The sequence below is a fragment of the Leptonychotes weddellii genome, chromosome 1 (genome assembly GCF_054177405.1).
Source record: "Leptonychotes weddellii isolate Sample4059 chromosome 1, ASM5417740v2, whole genome shotgun sequence".
NCBI classification, from domain to species: domain Eukaryota; kingdom Metazoa; phylum Chordata; class Mammalia; order Carnivora; family Phocidae; genus Leptonychotes; species Leptonychotes weddellii.
In genome coordinates, this window is record NC_138369.1 from 123,150,492 (window position 1) to 123,173,895 (window position 23,404).

Sequence of the window (23,404 nt, forward strand, 5' to 3'; positions counted from 1 at the left end):
TTTTTTTTAAAGATTTTATTTATTTATTTGAGACAGAGAGAATGAGAGACAGAGAGCATGAGAGGGAGGAGGGTCAGAGGGAGAAGCAGACTCCCTGCCGAGCAGGGAGCCCGATGCGGGACTCGATCCCGGGACTCCAGGATCATGACCTGAGCCGAAGGCAGTCGCTTAACCAACTGAGCCACCCAGGCGCCCTATATATATATTATATATATAATATATATGTATAAAATATAGCGTGATATTTTGATTTTATAGATGAAAGTTCAAAAAATCTAAGCAAACACACCAGTATTCAAATACAACTTAGTTTGATTTAAAGACTTGCACTTTCCAAAGCAGAGCAATCAATGGGGATGGAGATGAATATGTTCATTTTAATGAATAATGTATAATAGCAATAGAAGGAAGTTAATTTTGTTTGTGCATTTTTACTCTAAACTGTGAAAAATATTTTAAGTAATAGTAGCTGCTAATGATGTTGTGGTAGGGTAAACTCACTATGTTTTATATTGTTAGTCTAAAGATAAACAGGTATAATATCCAGAAATCAATGTAGTAATATCTATTGGCCCTTAAAACATTGAATGTCTTTTAATTGAATGATTCAGCTTCTAATAATGTATTTTGATTCACAGTAGAGTACTTTTTGTTTTAAAGTTATAGTGTTGGGGCGCCTGGGAGGCTCAGTCGGTTAAGCATCTGCCTTCTGCTCAGGTCATGATCCCAGGGTCCTGGGATCCAGCCCTGCGTGGGGCTCCCTGCTCAGTGAAGAGCCTGCTTCTCCCTCTCCCTCTGTTGCTCCCTCTGCTTGTGCTCTCTCTCTCTGTCAAATAAATAAATAAAATATTTAAAAATAAATGCATAAAAAATAAAGTTATAATGTTAAAGAAAAATAGAAGCAAATGAATGCCCAATTAATATGAAATGGCTAAATTAATTTAACAATGCTGTGTAGCAGTTTAAAAACAGTATTTATGTGGTGACTAACATAATAAAAAAATAAAAACAGTGTTTAAAAAAATACATGTAATTACTTGAGTATACAGTCATATTAACAGCTTAATTTTTAAAAATAGGCATATGCATATATTTACACAGACACATATACATACTTAACAAATATATCTTTAATGTATACTATCATAAGTACAGAGTTGTGTGCAGTATATATCTCTGGAAGAGAATATACCAAAATTTTAACATCGGTTACGTCTAGGTTATGGGATAAATGACAAAAAAGAAGTAATTTTTATGTAATAAAGTCATCAGAGTTCTTATTTCAATATATATAATACTAAAAGAGCAAAGAAAATTGGAAAGCATGTGACAAAAATATCAAAGGGTTAATACCTTATTAATAAGAAAAACACTACTCCTCCAGTGGGGTAGGGATTGGAGGGGAAAGCAAAGGACATTAACACATCATTTAAAGAAGAAATGCAAAGGACTACTAAATGTATTGAAATATATTTAATCTTGCTCATAATCTGGGAGATTCATATTAAAATAAGAAAATAATTATTTTTGTTTGTATAATTGGAAAAGATAATCCTCAATATTGTGGTCCTTATCCTCATAAAAATGCAACTGATGCTGCCCTTTTGGAAACCGACTTGATTCTATACCCATGAGGAGACTTAAGTTCATAACTTTTGACCCAGTCTGTTTAGTGGTAGAAATACTTAACATGGGAAAATGCTCATAATAGTATGATAGCTATATATATGTATATAATATGATCCTAGCTTTGTTTGCAGAATACATACATAAAGACAGGAGGAAGATAGATCATGGAAACTTAACAGTAATTCTCTCTGCGAAGTTTGCTTACAGATAGATGGCATGTATTTTTTTTTTTATTTTTCATTTTTTGCTCTAAATATCACATGGCTTTTGTAATCTAAAAATTCAAATGCCAATTAAAGGCAGTGCTAGGAGAGATGATCTTATCTGTGTGCATTTGTGCATCTCTTTACCTGGATTGTTTTGGAGTCCTTCCAAAGTAAGACACTATCTAAATTTGGGAAATGGTTAACAATACTGTTATTAAAATAATCATAGAGTGGGGTGTCTGGTAAATGAGCTATGAACATGGCATTGAAGGAGGGATAAATATTGGGGTGGGAGGAGGTATGAAGACATAATCTTCTTGAACAGCACAGGGTTTGTGTGGATTTGGGGGCCAAAATATACATGTTCTGCTCTTGATTTCATCATTTAGTATTTGTCTGCATTTTGGTGTCTTCACCTTTATCTGTAAGATAGGAACAATAACAGTACTTAAATGATAACTTTGTATGAGAATTAACCACGTCTGATATATATTAAGCTCTTTGAAGAGTGCCTGCCCCATTCAAAGTACAAAGAGAGAGAGAGAATCTAAATCCTGTCACCATTTTACCTTCTATTTGACAGTTGACAAAAATAAAAAATGATAGTCTGAGTACATCTGTAAGATTTAGGATAGAACTCAGTTTCCTTTGTATGCCTATAAGATTCATTTTTCAGTCTAGCTAGTGATCCTAAAATATCTTGCTTTGGAACTTAGCCTTAGAATAAAGAGAACATTGATTTGGTGAATTAATTAAGTGGCTTTCAGTAGTTTCTACAAATGCTAATTCTTCTCACCTATCCAGAGCAGGAGGAGAATGAAATCACTTGGGAAGGTTTAGAGCTCTAATGTGTGTTCTGTGTTGACCATCCTTTATGGTAGCTGGCATCAAAATGATCTAATTGATTTTGTTCTGTGGCAGCTTGGAAAGTCCCAACATTTCTTAGCTTTCACACATGCTCTATAAAACTCCAATCTTTTTTAACTATTGCAGATTTATTCTGACAATTTTCCTTTTGATAAATAGTTATTAAGAACTTGAGGTACTGTACTTAGATTGAAACCATCATTTTTTTCTCTTTTCATTAGATACTGTGCGTTAATTCCCACAGGAAAGGCATCTGTGTCATAATAAATGCCTTGAGTAAAATAATCTACTGTTCAACCTTCTAATTCTTTCTTACAGAATTAACTGTTCAATTGAACATATCAAGTTTTTAGACACTTAATGTGATATGATGAACAAAAAAATGGGGAATTGGAGAATTTCTCATGAAGGTGGCGTTTAAGGAAACTGAAAATGTTTTCATGGATCAGGTAAAGAGAATGAAGACATTCCAGACTGAGGGACTAGACTGAGCAGAGGGTCAGGAATGGTCAGCTAGTGCCAGCATGTGGCAAGCAGAGTGGAATATATGGAAAGTGTGGTTGAGAGCATAGCTTGGGGCCAGACTGTGAAGGGCCCTCAGTGTCTGTGGAAGTACATTGACCCTTAAACAATATGAGGATTAGGGACACTGACCCCCGCACAGTTGAAAATCTGCATATAACTTTTGACTTCCCCAAAACTTAACTACTCAAAGCTTCCTGTTGATTGGAAGCCTTCTTGATAATATAACAGTCCATTAACACATATTTTGTATGTTTTATGTATTATATACCAAATTCTTATAATAAAGTAAGCTAGAGAAAATGTTATTAAGAAAATCATAAGGAAGAGAAAATACATTTACTGTAGTATACTGTAAAAAATCTGCAAATAAGCGGACCTGTGTAGTTCAAATCCATGTTTAAGGGTCAACTGTAGTTGGTTTTGTTCCATTGACATAGAGGCATCTTGAGAAGTGACATGGTCGGAGTTGTTCCTTAGGAAAGATAAAGTGATGGGGAGGAGGACTCTCGTGGGGAGGCAGGGGAAGTAGGGACATCACTGGATATTCATTTTTCTACTTCATTCAGGTAGATGTGTGGTTAAAGCATAGAGAGTTTGATATGTTTAGAATCAGGTATGTATTCTTTCTTGGAGTCTCAACTGCTACTATAAAAACAAGTCACCAATCTTTTGTTTCCTTTAATAAATGTCTACTTAATCCTGGCTAAATTTACCTAAGCCTCTATAACTTCTCTTTTCTCTCAGTTCAATAGAACTGATGTCTTCATGAGGGAAGCCACTAAAACACTGATCTCCAATCTGTGCTTCATGAAACCTAAGGACTTCCCCACCTTCTACACCTACCTCCAATCACTGGGGGCAGATACAGATCCAGGAACACAAAATTGCTTCCATTTTTTTTTTTAACTTTTTAGAATGTTGTAGGTACCATGTTATTCCTTACCCAACTTCACACACATGGATTAAGAAGTTCAAGCAAATGTTTTATGTATGCCAAGGATTTATACACTTGCTTAACTTTCTTACATAGAGATATAAAATGGAACCATTGATACTTGTCATATTATAAAGATAACATGTCAAATCAGAAAAAAAAATTTTAATAAAATGGTAAAGGTAAGTAATCTGTTTTGGGAGGGAGTGGATCTTCACTTGTTTCTCATACCAATATAAATTCCAAAGAGTTAAAAGATTTGCATGTGAAAAAATGTTAAAAGCCATAATAATATGAGATGACAATATGGTTGAAGAATTTTATAATGTTGGGCTGGGAGAAGCCTTTCAAACTATGCTTGAAAAATAATAAGTCAGGATATCTGCCTGGGTGGCTCAGTTGGTTAAGCATCTGCCTTCAGCTCAGGTCATGATCCCAGGGTCCTGGGATCGAGTCCCGCATTGGGCTCCTTGCTCAGTGAGGAGCCTGCTTCTCTGCCTGCCACTTGCCTTGCTTGTACTCACTAGCTCCCTCTCACTCTTGCTTGCTCTCTCTGACAAATAAATAAATAAAATCTTAAAAAAAAGAAAAATAATAAGTCATAAGGGAAAAATGATAAATTTGACTATAGAAAAATTAGGATTCTTCTACAGCAGAAAGCAACCCATAAAACTATATATAAGTTTGAAAGGCCAGACACACACATGCAGAAAAATATTTCCAGCACTGATAATAAAGGGTTATTATCTATAAAATATAAAGCGCTCCTACAGGAATAACTGTTCAGGAGGATAGCCAACAAAATGTTAGCAGTATTATTTCTGGAAATCAGAAATGGTGATCCCACATCTTGGATGACTTCTCTTCCCAGGGAACTGGATTTATAACAGTGGTAGTCTCATCAAGGGGCAGCACTGACCCCTCATTCTGAGGCCACAAAGCTTTGAGGAATCTGGGAGAAAGGGCTGAGAATGGAAAGTTGTGAGCTCTTAATAGAGTTGTTCTGACTCCTGAGGACTTGGGAAACCCACTTCAAATCTTTGAGTTTGTTTATTTATCTGCAAAATGGGGATAATAATACTTACATACATCACTAAGTCGTTAGGAAAATTAATGCACATTACTAAACCTTTGAGATCCCAGGATAAGCATTATTGCGTGGGGAGTAGAGAGAATGGTTGCTTCTCTGTAACCTCCTGCTTAAGTAAACGCTTGATATTTATATACCAGTTCTGAAATGAAACCTTATCAGATGCACTTTAGTTAACTCTTTTATGTCAATGTGTGTGCTAAGTTTGAATTTAAATGAATTGGTAAATATTAGCTTAGTTTTTATCATGAGGATACTAAAAGCAAAAAACACAGATTGTCCCCCACAATACACTGTACCTTTTTCTTTTTTTTTTTTTAAGATTTTATTTATTTATTTGAGAGAGAGAGAGAGAGAGCACATGGGAGGGGGAGGGTCAGAGGGAGAAACAGACTCCCTGCTGAGCAGGGAGCCTGATGCGGGACTCGATCCCAGGACTCTAGGATCATGACCTGAGCCGAAGGCAGTCACTTAACCAACTGAGCCACCCAGGCACCCCACACTGTACCTTTTTCTTTAAGTCCTTTAAGCATCTTGGTATCTGTAAAACTTGATGGCTTCAATTGCACAGTTTGGAGATGAGCAGATTGTCATATAAATATCCAAGTAAAATAAGAAGAATGCAAATAATCCTCTAACTTGCTTCCATGGATTCTGGACAGAGACTCTTAACCGTTGTAATGGTCTTTAGAAATCATTTAGTTCTGCCTCTCATTTCACAAATGAGGAACTTGAATCCAGACTGGTTCACTCCTGCCCCAGAGGCACAGGGCTAACTAAAGACAGAGCTGGGATTACAGCCTATATTTCCTAGTTATTCCTACAACCCCCAGTCCTGTGCTCTTTCCCCTCAGCTACCCAAAGCACCCAAATAGCAGTGACAGATAGATAGATAAGATACACGTGTCTTAGGTTTTGCCCAGAATCTTGGTAGCTATGTTAGACATAGACCATCATCCTCAGATCCGATTGTGCTGAAGGATGAGTTGGTCAATAGAAAGATTTTGGCATTTTAGTCCATCACATCCTGCTGGGACTCTTTTGACTTTGTAAAAGATGAAATGTGTTTACATTTGATGGAACATTATCAACATTTGAGTCTGTGAGCCCTACATTTAGGGTTCAAAAAGGTATGCTACCCCATTATTGTAAAAAAAATGATCCAATATTGACTTTCTGGGCAGTTGTCCTAATGGCATTTACTTTACAACATTGATTCCTGAGCCTGATTCATTCAGAACTGCCTCATGGGCTGCACAAAATACAGCTGGTACCAGGTCCACACATCTGTTTTTAAGAAGCACCCTGGATGATTCTTAGGGTCACCCAAGTTTTTGAACCACTGGAATAGAGCACGGATTAAGGAAGCAACAATCTGCTCTTCACTGTTGACCCAAAAGCTGTCAGTGGGTATAGAATTTAAATACATGATACAAATAATTATATGGCATGTTGTACCCAGAGCTCATTTGGTTAATATTTCAGAGAAAAAAAATGCACATTATGTCTGATATAAATTTGTAGTGTTATAGGGCTTTATCATATTCTTTGACACCTGATTTTCAAATGATGTTATTGAAAATTTTTGCAAAAAAAAAGCTTTCTTACCAGTGACTCAGGAGCTTTAAAATAAATATGCCAATAATCACATGAATGCAAAAATAGAAGTAAAAAGGAGGTAAGTCTAAGGTCCTGAATATATTTGCAAACTTAATTTCTAAAGTTTATATACCAACTGAGCCTGGCTTCTAATTTTCTTCTAATCTTCTTATCTTTTAAATTTTAGAAAAAAAAATCTAAGTATCCACTTCTAGCTGTCTCAGCCAGTTGTACCTTTCAGGCAGGACAGAGGGACTTGGCCTTCCAAGTGTGGGGTGGGGAGTGATATTTTGATATAGATCTAACTGAATTACATAGCGTACTCAGCAGTAACAAGAGTATTTTAGTGAATCAAACCATAACCATCAGGGTGCATTTCACCTTCACTAAATTATGGTAACCAATGCCAGATTCTACAATAATGTTCTTATGTGTTTATGTAGATATATTTTAAAGGCAAAAGCCAATTGGTTTCTCACACTTTAAGATTTATTCTTTCTATTTGTAATTTATTAACTGTTTATAGAAAAAGATAATGTCTTGGAGCATTAATGAAAACTGGATATAATAGAGAAAATATTCAAGTACATAAGCTATTGTATTGATTCCATGTCCTAAGAAATAATGATAGAAAGAAGTGGTGCTTTTTTTTTTAAGGCTTAAAAAAAATGGGCACTTTTCACAGGATTTCTATTTCCTGTACATAATATGAATGTTTGTTTGTTTTCACAAGTTAACGGGACCAATGGTTTAAATTGTTCTTTGACTATGTTCTGAAAAATCGAGTGACTGCTGTTGGCATAACTTTGTGTTAAGCCACTGGCATTTCTCTGTGGAGAATAAGTTGAAAATTTTTTAACTATCCAGCAGGGGATTTTAACTTTTATATTGAGAAAATATAACCACGGATTTGAGTATTTAGAAATGGATTTGAGTATTTAGGATTTAGTTAGAAATTCCTAACTTTATGTAGTCATTCTTAAAACTCCACATCTAATTTAAAAAAGAAAAAATTTAAAAAAAAAAGGCTTCCAAAAGCTTTCCCTGAAGTTTTAGTTTTCAGTTGCAAAGTGCAAAATAACCTTCTGAAAAGCCTTCTCTAAGTCCTGGTGGTGGGAAGGTCTGTGGTTTGTTTGGGGAGATTTTGTTTTGTTTTTAGGAGAGAGCACTTTCTTATGAAAGAGGCAAGGGAAAGTTTTACCTGTCTCTCTCCTGTTTTTTTTTTTTTTTTTCTTTCTTTCTTTTTCTTTTAAAGATTGGTGATAAGGAATTCTAACTACTTAATGAGATGGGAGAGGCCTCACTCCATTGGAGTGGAGGACTCCAGGTGGAAGTTGATGGATTGGACAGGTAAAGAGAAGAGTCCCGCCCCCTCATGCCTATAGTTGGGTATATATTAGGGAACCTAAAATTATGTACAGAGAGAGAAAGAGAGAGAGGGACTTGAGTTCTGTTATCTTCTTAGTAGATTCCTATTGTCAGGGTCTCAGAGGGGGTGGGGGGGTTGGCAAAATCCTGGAGCCAGAAGAGAGGACAGCGGCATTGATCAATCTTACTGCTAACATGTTGTACCTGGAAAACAATGCCCAGACTCAATTTAGTGAGGTAAGGATTTTAGATTTTAGCACTCCATTTAGAGATGCTTTTTCATTTTTATTTTTTAAATAAAAGCTTACATATTTGTGGTTCTTGGTCACCCAATGTAATGTTTTTGCAAATTGTGTATAGGAATCTCCTTTTCTTGGTTAATGTTTTCTGTGGTGACTGTAAGATTTTTTTTTTCCCTTTAAGTAGGAGATGAAATAATAGGAGAAGAGGGAGAAGAAAATTTTCTGGGTGACATTATGTATTTGAAGAAACCCAATATTCAGGAGTTTGTAAAATCACTTTTTGTAAGAACAGACTGGGAGAGAAGCTCACATTCTGCTAGATACATGGAAATGACTCCTCTGTTGGGTATTCACGTACCAGTAAGACAAATTAGTTGACTGTGTCTTAACTCAGTTAAGTTCTCAGTTCTATCTCCAGACTTCATCCTAAAAGCAAATGAAGCTTTTTCAAAATAATCCAGGTGAGATTTTTTTTTTTTAAAAAACCATCTTCGTTTTGAATTCTATCAATCCAGAGACCCATCTAAATCCTCAGGGGACTTCACTAATGTCCCTATTGTCCGGTGATTGACTTAAGACTTTTACTGTATAATGACAAAGTTATTGGGGGCAATGCATTATTAAATATTTATACATGAGTACATGGCAATGTGTATCATAGCATATAGGATTTTAGGTAAGGAATTGATGATTTGCCTCTCTGATCTCTCCTCAAATTTGTCTCCGGGACTTAAATCACTGGGCAAAGGGATACGGAAACAAAACTCCTGAAGAGACTGCAAGGCTTTGAGGAAGTTTCCTAAGGTTGAGGGAGGTCTAACAACAATATTAGTTTACATTCCTCAGAATAGGGCAGCTGTGTTGACACTAATCAGATTGGGGAGGGGGGCGGGCGCGGGTGGTGAGCATGAGTTCAGTGTTTCAGATGAAAATGCTTGCAGGGAAATGCTTGGAAAAGTAGACTGGAGTGCTCAAACTGAGCTCCTTAAAAATCAAAACAAAGTGCATAGGACTCGGGTGCACACAGCAAAAGGAAGAGTCGTGCAAAGGGCAACAAAGCAGGGCCTGCACTGTCATATTGACCGTGCTATTGTCTAGACACCTGAACTGTGTAAATATAGCAGGGGAAATATCGAGTTATCTACAGAAGGAAAAGGAAGTACCTATTTTCCTTTAAAACATTCAAGCAGGCATGCTTGTCCTCAGTGGAGAAACTTGAGTTTCTTGTTTTGCTTTAATATGGAAAGTTAGCTTAAAATGTTACCAAATGGTTAAAAAAATTGGAGGTGACTTTAAAGATGATCTTGTTTCTATGTGATCCCAAGTTGGCCAGTTTTAATCACTAGAGAGGTGGTCTGTCAGTCATATCATGTCTGACTTTGTGTTTGTTCACAAGCTATTTCACACATATATTTATAAGCAGGCTGGGATCTGCCTTCGTGTCTAAGTAGGAAGGGGTAGAAAAGAAAGGTGATTTAGAGATATCTATAAGAAAAGTATGAAGTTGATGCAAAGTGGAAAGTAATGATTATTTCTCATGAAGGGAAAAACTGAATAAATGTTTTGCTTAGATGATACCAGTAGGAACTCTTGCCTTTTATGGAGGCAAAAGAATCATGTCATATGTGAGCGTAGAGCGCCCTTACCGTGAGAGAAAATACTTTTCCATGGCTTTGCAGTTTTCAAAACTTTAGGTAAATGTGTATAGTTAGGTGCTCAAGTTGTCTGTTTTCTCTTGGAATGCTGCTAATGTGTATAAGAGGATATCTATGAAAAAATATGGCTGAATTTCTCTACCTTCCTGCAACAGCTGTGGTGAATTTTATATCCTTCCACTAATGTGTGTTTTATGCATAATTTTTATAGCTTCATTTTCATCCTATTGCTTAACAATGGTTTTCTTTGCTGTATAGGGTTACGTTTTAATATCTAGTCCTCTGTAAAAATACAGTTCTATATCTGACTCTACAAAATGTCTGGGACCGCATGGCCCTGAGAATCCGGAAATTTAATGCAAAAGTTGGTAACGTTTTAGGATTCATCTTGAGATAACGTTCATTAGTAACCATCAATACAGAAACAGTGATCTATTATCACACAAAAATTGTTTAAAAATTGGACAGATTAAGAATAAAGAGGCATGGAACTCCCCATGAGAGTGAAAATGATTTTGAAACTATAACCCAATCTCTGACTTCAAATAATTTTTAAATTTAATTTGTTAGTAACTTCTTTGGGTCGATAACTCAAAAACAATAGAAGAACACTGATCCTTCTCTACTCCCTGTTCCGCGAATTTCTAATTCTTTCCCTCCAAGCAGAGCTGGATTTGGGGAAGCTATTAGTGAACAGGAAGGGGTCCGGAAGGGCGGAGAACCTGGGCAGGATGTAACAGGCACGGCTGAAGGAGCTATCCCTGGATTATAATGGAGAGAGGCCTCAAGCAAGCACCATTCCAGTGTGCCAGGCTTGAATGACATGGCCTCTGGGACTGGCCTCAGACTTGGAGAGAGAGACCCAAAGGAAAGGAAATTCCTCACAGATTAAGTTTTAGTTCAACTTTCTTGCCAAAAAACTGGGCTCTGTGTGCGTTTGTATGTGTGCACGCACGCGTGTGTGCGAGAAGGAGAGAGAAGGGGGCGGAGAGAAACAGACAGAAACTCTCAAATCTTCCTTAGAGGGACATTTAGGACATTTTTATTAAAAATCTCTATCTGGGTTTCTGTGTGAAGATGGAAAGGTACTTTGGTGAATGGGTTCCAGTACTCTAGAACTAAACGGGACTTCAAGGTTCATATACTGAGATGCCTCATTTTACAAATCAAGGTTAATGGTCACTCTTTCTGTAGTCCAGAGAGCCATAGGTGTTTAAGTCAGTCCCGTTTACTTAATTTAAACTTTTTCTCTTTCATATCAAGAGAAATAGAATGCATTCTGGAAGGGGCTATTGTAATTCACCGTAAATGCCCCCAGAAAAGTTTAAGTAAAGAACTGAAGTGCAAATCTACTTGAGAGCAAGAAGAGTAATTAAAAGGCAGTAGTATAAGATCTCAGAGTTGAGGAGCTTGCCATTTAATTGACCTCTGGGCCTGCATGGTCAAGGGAAACAGTCTTTCCTAACCTAAAGCTGTCTCCAAGAGGCATTTTTCCCATGGGAGTGATTTTTCTCTTAATAGTTAATAAATGTCTTATCTCAAGCTTTCCCATGTTGTGCTTCTGTTATGTTTAGCGCCATAAGTAAAAGCGTAGTAGAGAAGAAGCAGAAGCTGCAGATTTAATTTAGCTGTCAGCCAGGCTGTGTTCCTCACTCCATGCTATGGTCTTAGATTGCATTGCTTGTTTTACAATTGGTTGCCCTCAAGCCCACAGGGGACTGGGAGAAAGAGATCTTAGATCATAGATCATAGATCATACTTTCTTTTGCTACTATTGGAAAAATGAGTGGTGATAATAAATCACTTATCCTTTACCTAGATAAGGAAAAGGCATGTTTGGTTTGTTTTGTTTTTTAGAAGAGCAGTGATCCTCAACTGTGGTATGGAGAGTACACTAAGAAACATGAATGAATGTCTAGTTAGCTATGGCAACCAAAGAAATATTGGTTGCCTTTTCATCATTCCACATGCATCTTCTGAGTGCAAAGTTACTAAAATTTTCTTAGACAATGAGTATGTATGGAATCTGGATTCTATATTCTTCCTTTTAAGGGAGTATAAGTCTGAGGTTAGGAGATTTTAGATTTATCAAGGAAGGATATGGGTCAAATGGATGAGAAATACATTGCCACAGATGTTCCTGAGCTTTCTTTGAGGTGCATATGATTACTTTGGGTGATACCCGAGCTTGTGGGATAGAGGAGTATAAGTAAAAGTCCTCCCTTCCTAGTAATATTTTGAAAGTAAACTCCCCCTCCCTGTTGAATATCCTAATTTATTCCTTTAATTATAAAATAAATAAGGAAGAGTGAACATAGATACCAAAAGATACCTCTGTGAAAAATAACTTGTTTATTTCCATGAAAGTCTTATTACTTTGAAGACAAAAGGTTTTCTAAGTCCAATGGACTCAGAATTTTCTTTTGAATGTGTGATGAAAAAAATCAGATGACTGATGGAGTATTATTGTCGTGCCAATTTAGTGGACTGAGTCACTTATGCAGAACATCTAGTGCAGTAATGGATTTGGGTTCTGGAAGAAAATAGATTGAAGTGTCAAGGTAAAACAGTGGATCCAAGAGTGAAGCTATGAATTTATTTCTTAATCTCCCAAGAACACAATTTGGAGGCACAAGAAAATAGTAAAATGGAGTTTATTAATGTGCTACCTCTCTCAACATTTTATAATTTTCACTGATGCCTTTTCATTAAGTTGAATTTTGTCAATAGTCATGAATACTACTACTGAATGGGGAGAAACTTAGGTTAGAAGACTGACTTACTCTTTTTAAATAAGCGTTTACTGAGCGTCCGTTATGTATAAGATGGTACATAGGATATGAAAATGAGTAAGGAACAGTTCCTACACCAAGAAGTTTACAGTTCATAGGGGAAATGAGCACATACAGTTATAATACAGGGCAGATCCTCATTGTCTTATGAGAAGTGTGAGCAAGATAATATAAAGGATCAAAGAGAAAGAGAGTACCTCGAAACAGGAGGATCAAGAAAGTCTATATAAGTAGGATGCAGCTGCACTTGGAAGGTCAGGTAGAACTTTCTAAGTCCTTGAAATATGAGAGGGAAGGAGGATTTTGAGTGAAGAAACAAGCGTCAGCAGAGGCACAGAGTTGGGGTGAATGCTGGTGTATTCAGCAATGTGAAATAGCTCAGATGGAATCAAAAGCATGAAAAGATTAGGAAATAAAGTTAGAAATGTCAGATAGAGTGGCTCATGGAGGGCCATGTCACATTTAATATTGTGGCAGTGATAAGCCATGGAAGGATTTTGAACAGAGGAGTAGTATAATTGGAGCTCTGCTCCAATTGTGGAAGGATAAATGGCTTTGCTTCAGACCACCTACCAGTATAAAAATGCATTTCTCTGCTTTGCACATTGGCTGTCTGTTTTGCAGGAATATTCACCACTCCTCTGGAACCTTTGGAAGGGTAGAAATGGATTGTGTCTAAAGTCTTATACAACTTAGGCATTCTCTGTGTGTTGCTCTCTTTAATAGCTATGGTCTCTGCCCTGGGTAAGTTGGGAACCATTGGTTTCGGTTTGTCCTAATTTATGCCTGCTATTCAAATGTAATCATGAATAGAACCACTTTCACTTTCAAAAGGGTTCCACTTAGAAGACAAAGTATATGGTCACCCCACAAATAAAGACCTGCTCTTTATTATCACTATTTTCCCCAACCCCCACCCCAAAATGGGAAAGTAGTATAAATTTAGTTTAAACAGATACAGTAGTTTTGATATCCCACCCACAAGCCACTTAGATTGTTTCCCCCATGAAAGAAGCATTTCCTTACAACCCAACATTTACTGAGAGCTAATTAAGTATAGTCACAGGGCTAGGCACTGTAGGGAAAGCAGAGGTGAGTAAGTGGCAGCCACTGGTGTCTGAGAATTCACAATTCTAGGGTGCACATAAGGTATTATAAACGACTTCAGTATGAGACAGAATGTGGGAAGAGACAGTAAAGTCTCTCAAAGACAGTAAGATAGGTTCAAACTGTACATGACAAAGGTAACATCTCACACAATCTGAGAACCAGATTTTAGCCAAGGTGGGGAAGGAAGGTCATTCTGGGTAGACAAGAAAATTTCTAAAAATACAAGGAAAAACTGCACAGGACCAGATGAAAGAGCGTGATATATTGACTTGGAAAGAGAATGTGGATTTAAACACGGATCTATATTTACTATATATGTCAAAATGGAAAGCTGTTGTAGAAACATTAACAAAATATGGTAGGGACTTCTATCTTACTAAGAACTCGAACCTATGAATATTTTGAGAACATGGACAATGTTCAGAATTCAAGATTCAAAACTCTGTCTACATGCTGTAGGCATGACAAGTGTTATCCTGCAGGGAAGAAGCAAAATTATCAATTATCAAAATTATGAAAGCTAGGAACAAAATTCAGACTGGTATTTTTATGTTAATTATAATTAACTTTATTAAATAGTCATCTTAGAATCAGGATAAGAAAACTGTTTCTCTGGTCAGTGCTCTAAATGCCAATAGTAATCCTGGAGCTAAATGTGAGAGAATATACCAAGTATGATATTTGTTGAAGATGAGAATTCCAATTGGGAAATAATAGAGCAGAAGCAAATATGAATGTCCCATTTAAGAAACAAACACCCACCCCCCCCAATTAAACAAAAAGCAACAATAAAGAAATCAAGATTTTGGTATCTCAAATGAAAAAAATCTTTGCCATAAATTTTTCAAATTTCATTTTGGATGAGGATACACATCTGCATTTAAGACTTGAACAGGAATATGGAGGGAAGACATGTCTTCCCCCCCCCCATATTAATATCCTTTCCTTCCACACCCTCCTTCATCACTTCCATCTCACCCAGGAAGAAAATATAGGCAATTAAGGAGATAATAGAGGGGTAGGTGAGGGTAGGTTCTTGGGGGAGGTAACTCAGTGACTTGATTTAAATGCAAAGAGGCGGGCAGGAGGGAGAATTGGCCTTTCTGATAAGTGGGGGGAAGTCTAAGCTTGTATCTCATTCCTGTCTCTTCCGTACAAACCTAACCCTCCACTAACATAAAGTGGATTTTGAAAATATCCAATATTGAAAAACAATTGTCCTGCTTTCAACTTTGTGCAGACATTAGGGGAAACAGTGAAGTTCCAGAACCTACCACATTGCTTACAACCTCCTTTGCAGAACAAAGTAGTTAAATAAAGTGCCTGTAAAGTCTTTTCAGAAACAGTTCTTTGTACTTCCCCACAGTCAATTTTCTGACTTGGTCTGTTAATATAGCACACCTATTCTATTCAAAAGGCATTCCTTTTCAAATTCTGAAAAAAAAAATCTTGGGAAGTTCCCATTTCTAAATTTATTTCTTATTTGGTAATGACTAAGTTTATACACCCTGCTTAAGTTTGTTTTTCAAAGACAAAGTAAATTCAGGCTGTCAGGTATGTGGATGGCAAGATGGCTTCACCAGGTAATATTTACCTTTCAATCTAAAATTCAGTAACTGGTGTTAAGGTAAAGTACATGTTGGTTCTAGGTGAGGGAATTACTGGCAATAAAACATTTTTGGAATGTTAGTGGATGCGGGTAGAGTGTAAATTGGTATCTCATGCAAAACCTGTGATCTGAATTGCATCTTGTCTGTGTTTCTTCAATGGTTAAAAAAAAAGAAAAAAAAGATTTCCTATAAAAGCTGAAAGAGGGAATTTTGAGTCAAGCTGTGGTGTGTTGCCAGAGGCGGAAATTTATGAAACACTCTCGTCAGCTCTTCTGGAAACACTACAAAAGAAATAGTTCTACTTTCTTATTGGTGCTAAAGCCACTAATAGGTGCAGTTTAGTATAATACCCCGATGAGAATTACCACCCCCAAACTCAGCTTGCCTTGGAAAGAACTCTGTACAGGCATTTTCCTTTTCCTTTCAAGCTTGCACAAAAATACCCAAAGGGGCCATTTCCAATCCAGGCAGTGAGCTTTCTCAAGTTTATTCTTTCTCAGATCACAGAGACAATGGAGAATATGCCCTGTTTACTCAAATCAGTCTGGATTAGTGTCACTCTATTGATGGAATTAGAATTAAAAGGAAAACCATTACCCTCTCAACAGGCAACATCAGATGTTTTGGGAATGGCTTGATTACTTTTAAATAGACCATGTGAGACTGTCACCAGACTAAGGTTGAGGACTCCACAGACAGACATAGAGAGAAATGGTGACACTGCGTGAAGTCGAAAGCCCATAATAAGCCTTAGGCTGGGAAATGATTTTAATAGCCAGTCCCAAAATGCTTGAAAGGCTGAAAATCAGAATAGTAAGTTTCCAGAGAAAGTACTTCTCCTGGCTTCTTTCTATACTCTAACACCACCCCCCAGATATTTCTCTTCAGGTCAAATTGTTTCCAGTTTTTAAGGCCCTGCTGGGAGACTACTTCACCCTTAAAAATTTCTCAGCCCCCTCCCTCCCGAACATCCGAATAACCCCCCCCTTCCTCTGAACTTTTTCCACACTTCTCTGTTCATCCCTCATTGCTCTCCCTGTGAACCAGATGCCTTCTCTCCAATTCCAGACTGAAGACTCTTGGTTGGTGGGGGATGTCTGGCATTTATCTCTGTATCCTCTCCAGGACCACCAAACGATGTCCCTGGAGGTGATGGAGGCATGTGTCTGTTGCTGTTGCATGAAGGGGTATCTTCAGATAAAAGTATGGCATATTGTATGTGCTTTTACAGAAACAGCTCTTTGTAACTGACCTGTGCAAAAAGCCAAGTGATTGCATACATTGTAGAAGCCTTGTCTCCACCTGTATGTTCTGAATGGCATGGTTTTCCTTGACATCTTATAAGTCTTTCTCAATCTCTCTCTCTCTCATTTTTTAAATGAGCCCTGGTATTTATTTCCATTATACTTCAAGTGGCAAGAAAGTTTTTAAAGGACAGGGAAGTTTCCTGAGTAAGAAATGACTTGTACTCTAACAGAGGTAAACAGTGTAAAGTGTATGCTGCTTTCATTTAATTGATTACCCATGAGGACGGAGAATGTGTTTGATTTTTTAAAAAACAAAATAGATTAGATTTTTATCTTGCTTTGCCTTCACTTCTTAAAAGTGTTTCCTTGCTTCCACACTGATTCATTTTGTCCCTGATTCATTTTGTCCCCTGCATGTCTCTCGATCATCACGAGATTTGGGTGCTCTGGGTGAATAAGCTTGATGATTTGCAAACACTTTCCTGTTTCATTTTCTATGGTATTACTATTATTAAAGGATGTCTGAGAAATCTTTAAGTCGTTTTGTTCTTAAACATGGTGTCCTAGTTTTTTGTTTGTTTGTTTGTTTGTTTTTTTAATTTTTTTTTGAAAGATTTTATTTATTTATTTGAGAGAGAGAGAATGAGAGACAGAGAGCATGAGAGGGAGGAGGGTCAGAGGGAGAAGCAGACTCCCTGCCAAGCAGGGAGCCCAATGTGGGACTCGATCCCGGGACTCCAGGATCATGACCTGAGCCGAAGGCAGTCGCTTAACCAACTGAGCCACCCAGGCGCCCTGTTTGTTTGTTTTTTCGTGTTCAAACAAGATACCAAGGAGCTGTTATAATTATTAAACTGATTGATTGTTACTTTTATTAGGGGGTAAATAGGATGAAATGAATAGATGGCTGTCTTTTCAAAGTAAGGCATGTCTTCTGCATAGCTGGAAACTTTGGTTTTATTTTGCAGTTAAAAGTGACAGCTTAAAGGAACACTCCAATGTTACATAAGTCACCATGTCTAATTACAAAGCGTAGTAAATCACTGAAAACTTTAATCTCAGATACAATGGAAAATGTAGCAATCAGCAAAGAACTTGACAAGCAAAAGCAAATTAGAATGCATGAAACAGTGTTTCTCATTTGAATATGTATAGAATAGTAAAATGGAGTAGTATACTCCTTATTTCATGCTTTACTTTTCTATTTGCAAATCAAGGCTGGTGTTTCAACCTCTGTGTGTGTATTATAAGGTCTGCGAAATGAAGTCATGAATTTAGACCATTTGCAAGAAATGGTTTGTAAGTCTGATAAAGTACAATCTCAGTTCCTCAAAACATGCATTGTATACCCTTAATTATGGCATTATTCTAAACTGACTTCTAGCTAACTGGGTAGAAAATCATGGAAATTAGAGAGGGGGAACAAATTTTGTGGTCTATCCGCCAGAAACTAACGTCTCACTCTAGCTTGTTTCTGGGTGGTTTCTTTCCAAAAAAAAAAAAAAAAATCTGCATTTGGCCACAAGCACCATCCCTAGGAAGTGAATAATTATATGACCCCAAAGATTTGGACTCTTACTGCTGACCTAGATGCATGAGAAACAAACTCTAGGCCATTTAGGTAAAAAATACCGCCTTGGCACAAAAACGTGTATGTGTTTGTTTTAAGGAAGTAGAAGCTCATTAATAAACTTCCCAGCTAGGTGTGAGCTACCAAGTATTACTCATTGCCTTGTGAGTGACAGGACTGGCTATTCTGCTACTAGTTCCCATAAAAGCTAAAGCTAAAAGCATAGTTCTCACCTACCAAAACAAAGCAAAACACAGAGTAAAGGTCAGAGAGATTATTTGGAGATGCACCCTAACATTCATTTGGCAGTAGTATGTAAAAACATGAATTGGACTGGAAGGTAGACTTCCTTCAGCATAAGAATCAACACTTAGTTCTGTTAGTATAAAAAAAGATTATCTTCTGAAAGTGATTTTTATTTTGAAATGATTTGCACTTATTCTTTCAATAAATATTTCCTGGAGCAGCTACTGTGCCTCAGACTCTGTTCCAGATATGACACTCAGTAATAAGCAAGATAGAATCTCTCATAGGTCTACGGTCGTGCAGAAAAGACCTATGTTAAAAAAATATATTTGTACAGATAATTCATGTCGGTTATAATTATGTGATGCCAAGTGAAACTTCGAGCGGTATCACCGTGTGAAACAAAGGAGAACACCCACCTGGGCAGAGGGCTTCTCCTGGGGGATGACACTGAACTAACACAGGCTGCCAGTGTGAGGGCTATAGACCAAAGGAGTTTGCCTTTGAAAAATGGAAGAGTGCCTATTTGCTGGTTCTTTAGTGAGCAAAGGAGAGAGTTTCAAATAGTGTGGCATAGACCACTTTAAAGATTTGGGGCCTTGATTCTAAGACAGTAGGGACCTGCTCAAGGTCTTCAAGCTTGAGAGTGACAGGATCTCATCTGCACTGAGTTTCTGGTGGCAGCTCCAAGAAGCTGGGTCTCTCACCCTTTGCAATTACACCTATTCTAAGAATGGCTAGTTTTATAGCCTGTCTTTAATATGGAAAACTTTTTTTTTTTTTTAAGATGTATGTCATTTTTAGCTAAAAATGCCAGGCAGAAATTTAAGTGACTCAGATTTACATGCAGTTGGAATGAAAGATACGTAAGAACGCGGGTTCTCAAGCCAGACTGACTGGTTTCTCACTTGGGCTCTGTCACTTACTACCTTGAGCAAGTCACTTAATCTTGTGGAGCTTCAGTTTCCTCATCTATAAAATATGTGTAAAACATAGGATAATAATGCCACCTAGCTCATGAGGATTAAATGAATAAATAGAACTTGAAGACTAGAAAACGCACAGTTAAGGACTCAGAAAGATTATTCGTAGTAGCAGTAAAAGTGGTAGTAGTAGTAGTAGTAATAGCTAATATTCTTTTTGTAGAGAGGATTGGATATGGATGCTACATATGTTCCTGATTTTTTTTTTTAAATCTTGATTGTCACTATTGAAATTGCTATGTCTTCAGTTTCATGTCATAGTAAACAAAGCTGTCTCCTATGATTCAATGTTAATCGCATTCAATCATCCCATTGATTTAAGCCATAATTTCTGACAAGGCGTAGACAGATATATCATATATATAATATAAGACAGATATATCATATATAGTATATGGTCTGATAGATATATATTATTTTTAAGTATTTTAAACTCACTTCAAAAACCAATGAGACACTATTGATGAGCCTCTAAAGTCACCGTGGTGTGCTCTCCATACGGGTGGCCTAATCTTCACTGAAAATTTTCATTACTATGTATTGTCTTCTTTTCATATTACTACTTCTGCTAAATAAAGCTATCAAAATAGCTGTTGTTACAGATTGAAAATATCCTCGAATGTATTTTTGTTCCAACTTTGAAGAAATTGAAATTCTGTATATTTTTCCTTCATATCTGTAACTAGAATTATTGAATGTTAAAATTAGACCTTTCTACTTTCTGCTCAGCCCAGTGCTTCCTTGGTATGTGATGGTGACAAAAGTTTCTTGCAGAATGTAGGCACTCATGATTATGATTTTGTTCATTACCAAAAGGGAGTACTGACTGTAATCATAACGTAAAGTTTATTTTTTCTTAATTGAGCTCTACACAGTGTAAAGTGGATCTATTTGGGTTGAGTTTTCAACAGTTTTCACTTCCTCGATTTTCAAATGCTATTATCTAGTATTTGTGGACATTGTTGTCCACCTGATCAGCCCACTTTGTATTTATTTGTCTCACCTGCGGTTGTCTGGCATTGGTTGGGGCTTTTCAGGAGCTCTTTCCTGAGTTACGGAATCTCAGACCTCAAAGGAATCTCAGCACTTTGTGTCAGAACATAAAACCTTCTAGTAAACTCTCTGCCTGCTGTCAGAAGTCCTGTGTGCTTAGGTGCTTTATTCTTACATGTTATTTATGGTAAGGTAGCAGTGTATTTTACCTCCAAACGTTCACTTTGGGGGATCATTTGGAAGATAAAAGAAGGGAAATATTTTACAAGGAACAAAATCTGGTCTGGAGGAAAATATGATGCTAAGTAAATTCTTAAGGTTGAAAGATGGTACTTAAACTTGACATTATAACACAAATATCTTCTTGGCCTGAGAATGGAGCACTTTAACTCAGTTGTGTTCAATTCTAGCATAAAACAAACCATCATTCCTTCAGGTGAGGCAGGTGATAGAAAACTAAAACATGACAAGTATTTCTCCCTAAGGCAGTGCTTGTTGAAAAGTCACTATCCTGACGATATTTGGGGATGAAAATGTAGTACTGTCTGCTAGAGCATATTCGAATGAATGCTTTGTCAAGCCAGGGTCATAAGGAAAACTGTTTTGTTTTCCCAGGAGGGGCTTTAGAATGTTCTCGAAAGTTCCTCCACGAAGCCTGAGGTGAAAGGCCCTCTCAGCTGAGGAAAGCGTGTGTATGCTGCCTGAAACATTTTCGATTTCTAGGTTTGGCTACAAAAGTTATCTCATTGTTTGAAAGTAACCTCATGGCACTTTAAAATAACTTTGTGGATGAGTGTGGTCATCCACCGGAATGTTAGAATGGGCGCACTTTTTATGTTTGATCATTAGAATCAATCTCCTTATAGGAAGCGAAGGTCCAGGCGGTGCATGGACCTTACACAGGGTTTTTCAGCACCTCAGTGGCAGGGCTGGGGCTTAGACCCCACATCACCAGTCTAAGTTCAGAGTGCTTTTGCAATACGAGGATCCATTCAGGAATGTAAGTGCCGAAGAATATTTAATTCCCCAGCCTTGTTTCATAGTGAATCATAGATTATAAATATAATTTCTTCCAAATAAAATTTGGGCAAGTGATTGTTTCCTGTGACAAGGGGACGTTTAAATGGAAGTAAATAAGTTTTGATTCTATATCCCAACAGGAACCTCTCCTATCCCTGATTTGGCTCTCATTTTTTAATTTATTTTTATTTATTTTTATTTTTTAAAAGAATTTATTTATTTGACAGAGAGAGACACAGCGAGAGGGGGAACACAAGCAGGGGGAGTGGGAGAGGGAGCCTGTTGCAGAGCTCAATCCCAGGACCCTAGGAACATGACCTGAGCTGAAGGCAGACGCTTAATGACTGAGCCACCCAGGCGCCCCCTCTCATTTTTTTATTAACCTCTTGCCATAGACTGTTGGCTTTTGTTGCCATGTTGCCATAAATTGGCTATTACAGATAACAATATCTGGTAAGTAGGACTTACACAATTTCTCTTATACAGATACATTGGAGGAGAAAGATTTGCAGAAACACAAATTGTGACTAAGTCCTTAAATTGCACTGGTCAAATGACTTATGCAAAAGGCGTAAGAGAGGAGAAAAACAGGAAAATACTCTTTTCTATATTTGGGAATAGTTCTTACCTACACTTACTCTTTCCTAATGGTGAAAGCAAGCAGTTTGAGATTCAGCCCCTGGGTATCCCTACATTTCTCATGACAGTTCCAAGTTTCAGAACACCCCCAAGGGTTCTGTGATTACCTGGAGTATAAGTCTCAGGGACCAGGGTGTGTTTCATCCTTTCAGTGGTCAGATCGGCTAGTCTGTGATGAACCTGAATATATTCCAGTTATAGATGTTGGTAAAAAACCTAGGGTCCAAGTGATGAGTTTTCTATTTCAAAGTTATTTTATAGGAAATGAAGCATCTGTTTGAATTCAGAAGAAATCAATTGTTTTACTTTATCAGGCAAATTGTATTCATTTTGCCATTCAGGTTTTGTAGAAAGATGGCTGTCTCCTCTTTCAGACATGATAGTGTAGATATGTACATTTTTCATTCATTCATTCATTCATTGAATATCTATAGAGTATGTTAAGTTTATTTCAAGATCAAGATACCTTGTGGTTAGAAAGGGACAATCTACTTTTTTTGTTTCATTTCAAATATCCTAATAGTTTTTGTTACATAAGAAATGCATGGGACATAGGAGACCCCACAGAGTTCTCCTGAGGGCAGTTTTTTTGACTGGCATGAAAGTGTCAGGTTCCAACTTCTGAGGCTCTTCTACTGGTCATTGTAAATAGGCATTACATTAGCATTCCAGCATAACACAAGTTTCTTCCCTCTGTGTTTATGGAATTATAATAAGGAAGGAGCACAGACATTTCTGCCTTTACCCGACCATGTTCACTTTGGTGGAAAATGAGGAATGAATATTATTCTCATTAACCTGGTACAGAGCTGGCTTCATTCATATATACAAAAATGTGTGGTAGCAAAGGGTCCTGTGTTTTGTTTAATGCTCTGCTATCACCATTTTGAAACAATAATCTATGACCAAGAGACCCTGCATTTTCATTTTGCAATGGGTCACAAAAATGATTTTGCTGGTCCTGCCTACATAGCACATGTTCTTCTTGGCTACATTGATCTGCCCTCAGCCTCCAATCCTACTCTGTCAACATGTCCATTCTCTTGTCAAGTCAAAGAAGCAAATGAGAAACTGTTGTT

General features: G+C 37.2%; 1 protein-coding gene across 4 annotated transcripts in view; it reads left to right on the forward strand.

Annotated features, from left to right (window-relative positions):
* The window catches only part of TP63 (tumor protein p63), a 222,325-nt gene that overhangs the window by 112,762 nt on the left and 86,159 nt on the right, over positions 1–23,404 (forward strand). Inside the window, exon 1 of one of the 4 annotated variants that reach the window (XM_081831442.1) lies at positions 8,229–8,455. The exons of the other annotated variants lie outside the window; for them this stretch is intronic. Coding sequence (XP_081687568.1) covers positions 8,264–8,455 — 192 coding nt within the window. The 5' untranslated portion in view covers positions 8,229–8,263. Of the gene's footprint in view, positions 1–8,228; positions 8,456–23,404 lie in introns of those variants that run through there. 4 annotated transcript variants of the gene reach the window in all.